The 12743-nt window shown below is 52.2% G+C and overlaps 1 protein-coding gene across 1 annotated transcript; it reads left to right on the plus strand.

Annotated features, from left to right (window-relative positions):
• Positions 1 to 295: 295 nt before the first annotated feature.
• Positions 296 to 1210, plus strand: LOC134509314 (olfactory receptor 14A16-like). Its single transcript, XM_063321793.1, has one exon. It carries the CDS (start codon positions 296 to 298, stop codon positions 1208 to 1210), a length of 915 nt encoding a protein of 304 aa, XP_063177863.1.
• Positions 1211 to 12743: the final 11533 nt, after the last annotated feature.

Genomic DNA, 12743 nt, shown 5'->3' on the forward strand with positions numbered 1-12743 from the left:
GTTTATCTGACAAATTGGAACACCAGGACTGGCCACCCCATTCCCACGAATCTGCTGCTGCAGAGCAGGGCTGACTCCTGGGCAGCCAGCGGGCAGAGGTCCCGCTCCTCCTGGCACACTCGGCCAGAAACAGTCTGAGCTCCAGCCACAGAGCTGAATGAAGATCTGATAGAAGTGGAAAAGCAGTGCAGAGTGTGAAGTCTGAGAAATGGTGTTGATTTTGCTCAGAAAAGTTTCCCTTAACTTCTCACTGTCTTTTCCTCCTTGTTCAGTGCTCCACACCCAGAGGCAGCACATGTCCAACAGCAGCTCCATCACCGAGTTCCTCCTCCTGGCATTCGCAGACACGCGGGAGCTGCAGCTCTTGCACTTCGGGCTCTTCCTGGGCATCTACCTGGCTGCCCTCCTGGCCAACAGCCTCATCATCACCGCCATCGCCTGTGACCACCGCCTCCACACCCCCATGTACCTCTTCCTCCTCAACCTTTCCTTTCTTGACCTGGGATCCATCTCCACCACTCTCCCAAAATCCATGGCTAATTCCCTCTGGGACAAGAGGGCCATCTCCTACTGGGGATGTGTTGCAGAGGTCTTTTTTTTAATTTTCTGTGCTGCAGCAGAGTTTTATCTTCTCACTGTCATGTCCTATGACCGCTACGTTGCCATCTGCAAACCCCTGCACTACGGGACCCTGATGGGCAGCAGAGCTTGTGTCCACATGGCAGCAGCTGCCTGGGGCAGTGGGTTTCTCAATGCTCTGCTGCACACGGCCAGTACATTTTCCCTGCCCCTCTGCCAGGGCAATGCTGTGGACCAGTTCTTCTGTGAGATCCCCCAGATCCTCAAGCTCTCCTGCTCAGGCTCCTTCCTCAGGAAAGCTGGGCTTCTAATATTAAGTTGTTTTTTAGCTTTTGTGTGTTTTGTGTTCATGGTGCTGTCCTATGTGCAGATCTTCAGGGCCGTGCTGAGGATCCCCTCTGAGCAGGGACGGCACAAAGCCTTTTCCACGTGCCTCCCTCACCTGGCCGTGGTCTCCCTGTTCGTCAGCACTGGCATCTTTGCCTACCTGAAGCCCCCCTCCATCTCCTCCCCAGTTCTCGATCTGGTGGTGGCAGTGCTGTACTCACTGGTTCCTCCAGCAGTGAACCCCCTCATCTACAGCGTGAGGAACAAAGAGCTCAAGGACGCCCTGAGGAAACTATTTGAGTAGAATCTTCCCTAGATTCATAAGGTGTCCACTGTGCCAATGGCGCTCCCACTGCATCTCAGGAAAAAGCAGGACTAATTTTTCTTCATATGTTTCTTTACTTTCTCTTTGTGGGATTTTTTTGTTGATGTTGGGTTTTTTTCTTCATTTGATTGTTTTTATGTGTTTTGGTTTTTTCTGTTCTAGACCTTTGTTATTACAATTCTTGGCTTCCTACTTCTTTTTTTCGTGACCCAAAGACCTCATTTGCATATGGATCCTGGCTCTCTTTTCAGATAAGCTCAATAAAGATATCTGGAAAAAATTATTAGTCTCAGCTCCCATCTCTTCACTACCCTCTGGAGCTGGGTGAGCAACCCCAGTATGCAGGAGGGGTTCTGGAGGCAAATGTCCAACTGCCCCATGGAGGATCTGCCCCTGGGGCCCTTGGGGCTGCCCCTGGCTGCCCTCACTGGGCACTCTGTCTGTGCCACCTGCGAGTTGGGGCTGCTGCTTCCCTGGAGCCATGGCCAAGGACAGCAGCAGGACGAGGCCTTTCAGTGCTGGTTTCTCCTCACATCCCATCCCCACTGTCCTGCTGTGCCCTTGCCTTTATGTTCCCCCTGAGGCTTCATGTACCTTGTGACAGTCCTGTTGTCTCTACAGTGGCATCCCTGTGACTGTGGGTAGCAGAGGGCGATAAGAACCTCTTTATTAGAGCTGGTCTCTGTGAAAATTGCACCATAAAATGGCTCCTCAGGCCAGGGCCAGAACGCTGGACGCCTCTCACAAAGCCATTCTCAGGAGTTGCACCCAAGGAGCCACTCCATCAAAAGGACTTTTTCCCTTCTGTGGTTCTTGATGGTTTCAGGGCAACAGGCTCAGATTCCCATGGGAATAGTTTTTGGACCAAGAGTTGAATGAAGACCTCTCTTCAAGGTTGAACAAGTCCACTCAAGCAGCAACAGGTGTTTGCCATATGGGCCTGGTGCTGCCCCACTTGCAGCAGGGCTGGTGCCAGATTTCATCCTGGAAAAGAATTGGAAGCTGCCAAGAGAGCTCAGGGGATCTGCAGGGACAGTGTGTGAGGGTGGGTGGGCAGTGAGGGGCACCTCATCAAATGAGTGACCATCCAAGGGAATGTCTCCCTGAGGAAAAGAGGAACGTCAGGAGCCAATGGACAAACAAGTGTGGGCTGCCAGGAGAGGCTGTGAGGAGCCAGCAGGCAAAGGGACAGAAGACTGAAGAGTGGTTCAGGACACCCTCGTGGAAAGCCCCATAGGCTGGATCTCGTGCAGCCCTCCCCTGCCCTTTGTGCCACTGGAGACACCCCTTGGTCCTGCCCAGCCCAGTCCTTTCTGAATGACCCAGGAGGGAAGAGGGAAAGGGGATCTTCTCCTCACCCTGACCAGCATGGCCAGTGCAGGGTCACTGCATGGCCCCAGGGCACCACAGCCCCTCCCTCTGCAGAGCAGCACCGCCAGCTCAGGGCCCTGCAGGAAGCACGGGGTGGGAACCAGGAATGTCCAGCCAGGCCAGCCTGGACACGCTCACCTGGGGAAAGGCTCTCCTGGAAGGAGGGGTGTCTCTGGAGAAGAGCTAGGGAGCATTTCTGTGCCTGCAGCGAGGACGTCTCCCCACCCTTGAGGACACCTGTCCCATGCGGTTCCAGCACAGTGGGGCCATTGGACCATTAATGGGGCAGCAGGGCCGGCCTTCCCCTTGCTCTCCAGTTTCCCCGTCCCCTTACTCCTCGCTCAGTCACATCTCTCTAAACTCCCCAGGTGCTCTTTGAGCTTCGGGCAGTTGGAAGAATGCCCTGGTCTTTCAGCAGGCTGATAATCTCTTCAGCCAAATCCTTCCATGTGTTTATATCTATCATATCCCAACCATCTCTCTCCCATGCTTGTAGTGCTGTTATCCCTTTTGGACGATGACCCTCACTGGAGGAGGTTCACCAGGTTGAAGAACCCATCTCCCCACCGGCCCCACACAGGCAATGTGCTCTATGCCCCAATCATCAAAACCAAGAAATTCCAACTGAACTCAAGAAAACAGGTTTCGGCATCAAGGGTGCATTACTGTGGAGTGTCCTGACGTGGAGATACTAAAAACCAGCCTGGACATCTTCTTAAGTGACCTGCTCTGGCTGACTCCCTCTAGGGCAGGGGGATTGAACTAGTCGATCTCCAAAGATCCCTTTCAATCTACATGATTCTGTGAGGACATGGCAGTGCAGCAATGTCTCGGGTAGATGCTTGTGAGGTGCCTTCTGCCTGAGAACCCAACAGGCCAGCAGCAGGCCAAGGTCTGGCATGTTGATTGTGAGGTCACCGCTGCTCTAACAGCGGGCATCTGCTTTGGATGCTCATTTTGGGGTCACCCCTGTCTCTGCAGGTGGCCGGCCAACCCCAGGCTCAAGGCTGGGTTCGGTGCCTACGAGCTCCTTTCTCCATGAGTACCTGAGAGGCCAGCAGCAGGCACATGGTGTGGATGTTGGTTAGGAGGTCAGTGCTGCCAGAATCTCTGATAGGCCAGAAACAGGCAGTTCATTTCGATACTGGTTTGGAGGTCACCGCAAAGTTCTGAGTGCTTGATAGGCCAGCACCAGCCTCATGGATGACCTTGGTGCTTGGGAGATCACGTCTGCCTGAGTCCTTGATAGCCCCGCAGCAGGCGAATGGCCTGAATGCCAGTTGTTAGGGTGCTGCTGCCTGAGGACCTGAGAACCCGTGAGCAAGCTCAGAGGTGTTTGAAGGCCTGTGTTCCAGAGCACCCCTTAGGCCAGCAGAGGGTTGATGACCAGGCTTGGTTCCTGTGAGGTCCCAAGTACGGGACATGCCAGCAGCATGGGTATGAATGCAACACACAGGATGGACCATGCCAGCATGTATGGAACATGCCAGCAGCTAGAAGTTGCTTCTGGGGTTATGGTTCCTTGGGCACATGATTGTCCAGCAGCAGGCTCATGACTGGGGTCTGTGTTTGTGAAGTCATTTCCTTCTGCATACCTTTTTAGGCCAGGATGAGGCTTGTGGCTGTGTTTGGTGCCTGTGAGGTCTCTTCTTCCTGAAAAATTTCCTGGACTATTCTATAGGTGGTGGGACATCCACACTAATGGTCCCAAGGCTTCAGCCAGCATTTGCCTTCCCAGCAGTGAAGTGTCTTGGGCTTTCTCTTCCCTGAGTTGGGATTTCTGGACTCACTGGAGGGATTTCCCACAGAGCTAAGATGCCTGGGCCCCTGACCCCAGTCCTGGATAGGGGTGGGCATGGCGAGTGTGTGATGCCCATCACTGTCTGGCGAGCTGGTATCCTCCATCCTATGGCAGCCATTGTATTTCCTGCAGCAGCAGAAGCCATTTCCAGAAGACATGCTGAAGGAGTCTGAGGTGAGTCCATGTCTTTGTGTGTCAAGGAGCAGAGTGTGAGGGTGGACAGACTTCAGTGAGTGTCTGGAAATGCCAGGGTGAGAGCAAGGTGGGGAAGGGAGATGGGTGCCTCCAGCCAGCAGGGAAAAAGAAGCAGCTGTGGGACAGTGTAGGACAAGCTGTGGTGGAGATGGCAAAGGGGACTGGCAAGGCTGGAAGTCACCAAGAGAACGCAAGTCTTTGTCCCCTTGGGCACAGCAGTGGTCTCTGCCACGAAGGCCTGTGAGGAGACATGTTGTCCTAAGGCACTGGGGGGGCCTCCTGGCCTCCTTGCACACCCCCAGCAAGGCTGGGCACTGTCCCACCGGTGTCCTTCACTCACCATCACACCCCCCAGATGCCCCTGCCCCAGCAAGAGCCCTGAGCCATGCGGGAGGGAGGGGATCTGCCTTGCCAGGGCCTGGGGCTCAGGGCTTGGCCTTTCTGCTCCATCAAACAAAGCCAGGGCTTTCTCAGCAGCTCAGCTGCCTGCACAGCACCTTTGCCTGCCTGCAATCATGGCCTCCTCTCAGCTGCTCTAACGAGCCCCTGGGGAGGCTTTCTCAGGGTTTGCCCTCAGAGGGACTCATTCATACTTCAAGGTACTTTCTTTCTTCTCACTTTGACTTCCTGAGAGCTTTGTGCAACCTGAGGCTCAAGGGCTCAGCACCAAATGCACCATGGGGCTCATTGCAACAAAGAAAGCCTGAACAGACCACGTCTCTTCCTTTTCTACTCTTTTACAGTCAATTAGAGACGTTTCCTAGTGTTCTTATGGAGAAAGATTTCAAAGAGCTTCTAATGAAAAAGACTGTTCATTTTTCAGGGGTGTAGTTTATTGTGTTTCAGTTTAGAGAAGAGGTGAGAGCAGCATTCTCTGACTGATATGGATCCAGGGTCTCTCCTAAGGAGATCTGGGCTGCTGGCAGAAGCTGTCCCTTGAGGTCTGACCCAGGATGGCCACCCTTGCTCCTCACCTCCCCAACCCCACCATGGCTCTCATCGGCCACCTGGGACTTGCATCCCTTTTCCTTCCATCACACTTCTCCACCGCAGTCTGCAGCTGGATGTTCCAGCTCCTTTGCACCAGCTCCCACCTGCTTTCCTCAGAGACCTGCTGCACACAGGCAAAGAGGGATTGTCTTGTTTGTGAACAAACAAAAGTAAATGATCAGATTCACCATTAAAATAAACCACTCCTCAGCTGTGTGCCAAGTACAATCTGCCACCAATGAGGTTCACCTTCCACAAGGCATGACCATGCAAGAAATATTTTAGAGAGGTGAAAAAAACATCAAATAAACACACCTAAAGATTGTGCTAAAGATAGAATGAGAGAGAGTCTCTCTCATTCAGTAGAATGATAGGACTGCATACCACCCCAATTTTATCATCCCTTGCCTTTGAACATGAAGGCAGTACAAAATATCCCCCAGAGATCAGTAAATTAGAACAAGGCAAATCCAAGCAAGGAGGATAACACCACCGAAAATGTTTGAAGCTTCAAGCTGCAAGAGGATATCATCCCAAGCACAAACCGAGGTTGGGTGGAGAGTGGATCAAGAGCAGCCAAGAAAAGAACACGTTCCCCACAGAAGTTTTGGAGGCCCCATTCCTGGATGTGTTCAAGACCAGGTTGGATGGGGCTTTGAGCAGATGAAGTGCGACACCTACAAATGCCCATTTCTCATGGAGGATGCTGCCGAGAACACCACCGGTTATTATTTGGTCACTGTCCTGCCAGAACTGAGCCATCTCCTTCCCTCTAATGCTACCAGGGGGGAAGGCGGCCAAGAAAAGAAGGGAAAGAATCTGAACACCCAAAACACTGCTGTGAAAATGAAAAATTTTCAATCCCTAGAATCCCAGGGGTGACTGTGGAAGAAAAGTGTTAGAGAAACCTTTGTCCTGTGTCTACGGGTTCATCTCCATGTCTCCCCAGATCTTCTACAGCAGAGATGCTCCCACTTCCTCCTCGGCTAAATGGCTGAATGTACATTTTAGTGCTATCCTTCATCAGACAAAACCCAAAGTCCCTGGCTGTTCTGCCTGAAAGACAGAAACAAACTGCTCAAGATAAAAATCCTTCCTCTGAGACAATCCTTTAGCCTTCCTCGCCATACTGATCATCGCACACCACTAACTATTCCCTTGCAATTTCCAGGCTCCCCAAAATCTCCCAGAGTTAGAAAATTTCTAATGAGTGGAGCAGGGCCAGGGGCAGAAGGAGATGCCCTGAGCAGGAGAGGGAAAAAACTAAATGCCCCAAGTGGGGCAGGAGCAAAGCGAGTCACACCGATTTCGGCAGAGGCACAAAGAGCCACCTTGAGTGGGGCAGGAGTAAATCCAGGCACCTGGTATAGGGCAGGGGCAAAAGGAGCCTCCCCAGGCAAGAGAGGGGAAAAAACAGCTGTCCTGAGAGGGACACGATGAATAGAAGTCACCCCGGCAAGGCTGAGGCCACACTGGAAGCCCAAAGCGAAGGATATAAAGAAGAAAGCCTCCCTGAGTGGAGCAGGAGGAAAACTCCCTGCCCTGAGCTGAGCAGGAGGAACTCACTGCCCCGAGCAAGAGTGGGGAAGACTAGAGGACCCAGGCAGTGCAGGGGCCCAACTGGGGAGCTCAAGGGGGGCAGGAATAGCAACCAGCTGCCTCGTTGGGGCAGAAGAAACAGTCACTGCTGTCCAGGCAGGTTGAGGGGTTAAACCAGATGCTAAAAAGCCACCCAGAAAAGGCTTTTTGGAGCTGCAGGGTGGGAGAGCAGCTGGGTGGGGGCCTGGCGGCCACCCAAGGTCCACCCAGTGCAGTTGCTCAAGGTGGTTCTCTGGTAGCGCTTGTTCAGAGTCAGCCTGTGGCCAGCCCTTGGCCAGCAGTGCCTGGGGCAGCCCAACAGCTGCTGGCTGGTGGCCCCAGGAGGTGCCCGGGCTGTGGCGGCTGCGGGGCCGCAGTGCGTCCCCATGCGTGCGGGGGTGGCCCCTATCACAAAGGGGCAGTGATGCAGCACCCGCCTGCTGCTTGTGAGCTCACCTGGCCAGGGCTTGGCATCCTGAAGCTCCTTGGGCTGAGCTGGCCTTGGGACAACTCAGCTCCTTCCTTTGCCACTTGCTTGGCTGCTTTTTCCCAACCATTGATCGTTTACTGCCCACTTCTCCTCAACCTCCATCCTCTTCCAAAGGTAACGATGATTTGACCTTCAGGACAGATCATACAGGAGGTAGATATGGGATCAAAGTATCAGCTGGTCTATGCCTTCGGGACGGTAGGATGAGCTCTTACAGCTTTATAGCCTGGCCAGATACTCGCTATGGGTAGAGTTCCTATTTGCTAATTGTTATTTCTTCAACATATCCTAGGATGGGTACGTGGGGGTGGCAGTGTACTCTGAGGCTTTGGGCTCAGTCTGGAATGAGAAGAAGCACATCCTGACAGATGCGGTAGGAAGGGAGACAGAAAAGGAGCACAGCAAAGGCAGCTGTTAAAGCAGCAGCTGAAAGCCGGTCCCTCCTGCGTCCAAGGGGGCAAAGTGTGGGCTGGAGAACCAGAGGGCTCTGCTGCTAATGCCAGCCAGAGGGACGCAGCAGGTCCTCTTCAGAGAAGGTGACACCCAGCGCAGTCTTCCCAAAGGGCCTTTGTAACTGCTGTCAGTTGGAGTCCTGTGACAGGGACAGCAGGGCCACCAGCCTGCGGCTCTGCAACGGTTGTGAATCCCCAAAGGATGCCTGGACTTGGGTTTTCACTGCCAAATTGGCATTGTTTGTAGAAACATCTTGATTAGATGTTCATTTCAGGTCTTAGTGTGCCAGGTAGACCAAAGAATGAGGCTGCAGATATTCCTTCAAACAATTCCCCTTGATCCTCTCCTTAGCAACTACTCAGCGACTATCTACAATCATCCTTAGCAACAGAGCCAGTACGTAAAGCTTGATTACCTACCGAGCCATGGTTAACTTTCAATTTGATGATGGATATCAGGGCTTGTGCACAGGTCAGGGATAATCCAAAGCTGCCGAACAGGAACCACTCGCTCGAGTGGAAATAATTGGTGTCTCGTTGCCTGTGGGAGGGAAGGGAGATTAAGAGTCCATCCAAACGAACATCTCGCTGTTAGAGATGGGTCTGGGGAGCTCACAGCCAAAAGATGTTCACTGAGGGTAGTCATGGCAGCTCGCCGCACAGAGCAATGTGCTGCAGCTGGTTTGGGGACTAAATATCTCCAAAGCTTGGGGTTCATTGATGTTGTGCTTTCCCACAGGCCGGGCCCTGTCCTGAGGGGTTGCTGCTGCCTCGTGCGTCAGGCCCAGGGGACCATCAGCCCTCGGGATGGGGCATTCCTCATGCGTGGAGAAATTCTCTAACTCTGGGAGATTTTGGGGAGCCTGGAAATTCTAAGGCAATAGTTGGGGTTGTGCAAGGATGGAGATGGCAAAGAACGCTAAAGGACTGTCTCAGCGGAATGACTTTTATCTTGAGCAGTTTGTTTCTGTCTTTCAGGCAGAGCAGCCAGGGACTTTGGGTTTTGTCTGATAAAGGATAGCACTAAAATCCACATTCAGTCATGAGTTGTGGCCCAGCAGTCAGAATAAGATCTAACGCTGGGAAAAATGGAGGATGAGGGAACCTCAGCTGGGGAGTCAGTAGGAGGTTGGTGCAGCACCTGGGCTGTGCAGGCCCTCGCAGTTGACATTTACCTTCTCCCTATCGCTTGGCCAATTCTGCTGAAGTCAACAGCATGGTTGTTATGGCCAGAGGATACACCTGTGTTGGCCAGAAGCACAACAAAATGCCCAGTGAAGCACTGGCTGTGCTTACGTCATAAAGAGTGTTGCCGGCCTCCCGTGTTCTACACAACATTCCAACGCAGTTCTTGCTCGGTGGCCACAGATCTTGCAGCTCACTGGAGTGAACCTCACCAGTTTGGTCAGGTTTTGAGAGAAGAAGGACAAACTTTCTTGCCCAATGGGGCACAAAAGGACTCTCGGGGCAGCACGGTGATGCCGGTGGTGCTGGGAAGGGACCATGGAAGTTGTTAGAGGAGAGCTAGTCATGCTTTGCTGGGAAAGACGTAACTTATTTAGTGCAGCTCCTCACATCTCCCCTCTTCCTAAGTCTCTGCTGATCTTGCTGTATCTGTTCCCAACTTGCCTTCCTCACCTCCTCTTCCTTACGATTTCAGGCGCCTCAATATGGGCAGCTGTTTTCAGGCAGAGCTCCCAAACCTCCAGGACAGATCCTGTTTGGCCGAGGAGGAAGCAGGAGCATCTCTGGGGTGGAAGCCCTGGGGAGACATGGAGATGAACCCAGAGACACAGGACAAAGGTTTCTCTGAACACTTTTCTTCCACAGTCACCCCTGGGATACTAGGGGTCAAAAATTCCTCATTTTCGCAGCAGCTTTTTGGGCTTCTGGATTCTCTCCCTTCTCTTCTTGACTGCCTTCCCCCCTGGTAGCATTAGAGGGAAGGAGATGGCTCCGTTCTGGCAGGACAGTGACCAAATAATAACCGGTGGTGCTCTCGGCAGCATCCTCCATGAGAAATGGGCGTTTGTAGGTGTTGCACTTCATCTGCTCAAAGCCCCATCCAACCTGGTCTTGAACACCGCCAGGGATGGGGCCTCCAAAACTTCTCTGGGCAACCGCTTCTTTTCTTGGCTGCTCTCAATCCGTTCTCCACCCAGCCTCTGTTTGTCCTTTGGATGATGTCCTCTTGCAACTTGAAGCTTCAAACACTTTTGTTGGTGTTATCCTCCTTGCTTGGATTTGCCTTGTTCTAATATACTGATCTCTGGGGGATATTTTGTACTGTGTTTGTTTGCAAAGGTAATTGATGATAAAATTGAGGTGGGATGCAGTTAGAGGGACACGGGCGTGTGGTGCCAGTGTTGGTGCCCTGGGACCCTCTGCCCAGGCCGCAGCTGCAGCGTCCTGGGGGCACCGCTCTCCAGCAGGTCCTCTGTGACAGCGGCCAGTCCCAGGCATGTGCTTCAGAGACACTGCGTCCTCTGTAGGCCCCGCTGGACACTGGTGGTCAGACAGCGGAGCTCTGCCTAAAGAACTGGGAAATTTTGGCGCGTCTATGAGCGCAATCTCGTCAACTAACACAAAGTAACCTAAATAATTTAGATATCATGTCAGTGTTTTCCCATGAGATCAAAATGAGGAGTTTTCAGGGTGTGCATTAATAGGAAGAGGAGAGCTATTGACCTTCCACTCTGTTTGCATCGTCAGTACTCTCTCGATCAGGCTGTGCATTTGATCTCCCTCATCTTTCACGTATTTCCACATCTCTTTAATAAATAGACCATGTCTGCAGTCACCTTTCCAGCAGCACATCTGAACAGAAGCACATGCGATTGCTCTCTAGATTTCCCCTGCCCTTCCTCTTTCATCACTTAGACACACCTCAACAGTCCAGAAGATGCTTTGAGCTTCAGGGAGTTCAAAGCTTGTCTGTATTCCAGGAATGTGTCTAATTCTGTCTATAGCACACTCTTTAATTGTGGTTACTTTTTAATTTACTTTCTGTGCAAAAGATTTCTTGCATGGTTGTGCCTTGTGGAAGGGGAACCTCACTGGTGGCAGATTGTACTTGGCACACACTTGAGGAGTGGTTTATTTTAATCACGGAATCACAGAATCACAGAATGGTTGGGGTTGGAAGGGACCTTAAAGATCATCCTCTTCCAATTCACCCTCACCCTTGGCTCTAGTTAAGATCTGAGCCACACTTTGACTCCAGATGGACTTTTCTGTCAAAACCAAGAGCATTTTTCCTTTCACACTTGGGTTCTGAAAGGGACTCCCAGGAACCTCGGCCACCTTCTTCCTCTACAGCACCACTTGCTTTCAGAGACTGCTTCCCTGACTGAAGGAAGCTGTGGGTTCTCACTGGTGCCCACCCAATGGTGGCAGCAGCTGAAGAAGTATATCCTGATCAGCCTGTGCAGGTACAGTCTGGAGAGCCAGGCCTGACAAGGACTTAGAGCCTGTTTTGCCCAGTTGCCCCACACTGGTCCTCCATGAGTTCCTCAGCTCTTGCAGCATTGAGGCCTGTGGTCAGCAGGACCCTGTGAGTCTTGTGCTGCCAGTGGGCGGGAGGGAGCCAGTCAGCCTTCTGCAGCCCATCAGTCTCTCTAGGAGGAGACCCAGGTCTGCCTTAGGCACTAATTCTATGCAGCACCTGGGCCGTGATCCTCATGATCTCCCCATGGCAGGTGCCCAGGCATGGGAGTGCAGGATGTTTGCAGCCCTGCTCCAGTTGCTGAACACAGACCCCGTAGCCTACTGTTGTGGTGTGGGCTGGGCTGGCCACCGACCACCTACTCACCCGTGGTTCCAGCTTGAAGCTCACTGCCATTCACACATGTCCACTATGGACAGAGAATGCACCCGCACAGAAGGGAGCTGGAAATAGGCTCTAATGAGAAGAGGGCACAGGCTCGTGCAGGGCTCCATCAGAGCAGCCTGCTGACTAGAAACCTGTTTACACGTACACAGTGCCTTTGTCCCCTTTGCTCTCTTTTCCTGTTTGGTTGCCAAACCACTTTGTTGCTGATTCTGTTTTCCTTCAGACTCAAGAGGAGTTTTCCACGACTACAAACACCAGGAACTTAACTGAGTGCCTTAATTTCAGTATTACGAGTAATATACCCATTACGGTGCTGTAGGCATCCTAGTCAAGAGAAGGCTTAAAGGGAAATTGGAAGGAGACCATTGCAGTGGCTCTGTGGGTCTGTAGAAGAGATGCTTCCAAAGTGATCGTAGAATCATAGAATCCTTTAGGTGGGATACGCATACGCTAGCTGCGTGTTTGATGATGCAGGGCCTGAGGAGAAGCTGCTTTGTTGTAAGCTGTCTGCAAATTTGCAGGTTCCCTTAAGAACGTGCTTTCAGGAGAAGAAGAATTGCAGATAATTTAGGTGTCACCCAACAGAGTAAGAAGACAAACCCACTGAGTGTTTGAACTGACCCAGAAAAAGGAAACTGAGACTGTCACCTCTCATTCACTATGTTCATCCTGCTGCAGGTGACTGAGCTTGATTTTTTGCTCAAATACAGCCAGTGGTTTAAACTCAGAAAGTTTTCCAGGTGAACCCAGTGCAGAGATTCCCCCATGCCGGACTAGAGGCACAGAACAAGCCAGACATTTGG

This window comes from Chroicocephalus ridibundus, unplaced genomic scaffold (assembly GCF_963924245.1).
Source record: "Chroicocephalus ridibundus unplaced genomic scaffold, bChrRid1.1 SCAFFOLD_98, whole genome shotgun sequence".
NCBI classification, from domain to species: domain Eukaryota; kingdom Metazoa; phylum Chordata; class Aves; order Charadriiformes; family Laridae; genus Chroicocephalus; species Chroicocephalus ridibundus.

What these genes read in the sequence shown, in the direction of transcription:
- LOC134509314 (XM_063321793.1), top strand. Translation starts at nt 296, where the DNA reads ATGTCCAACAGCAGCTCCATCACCGAGTTCCTCCTCCTGGCATTCGCA.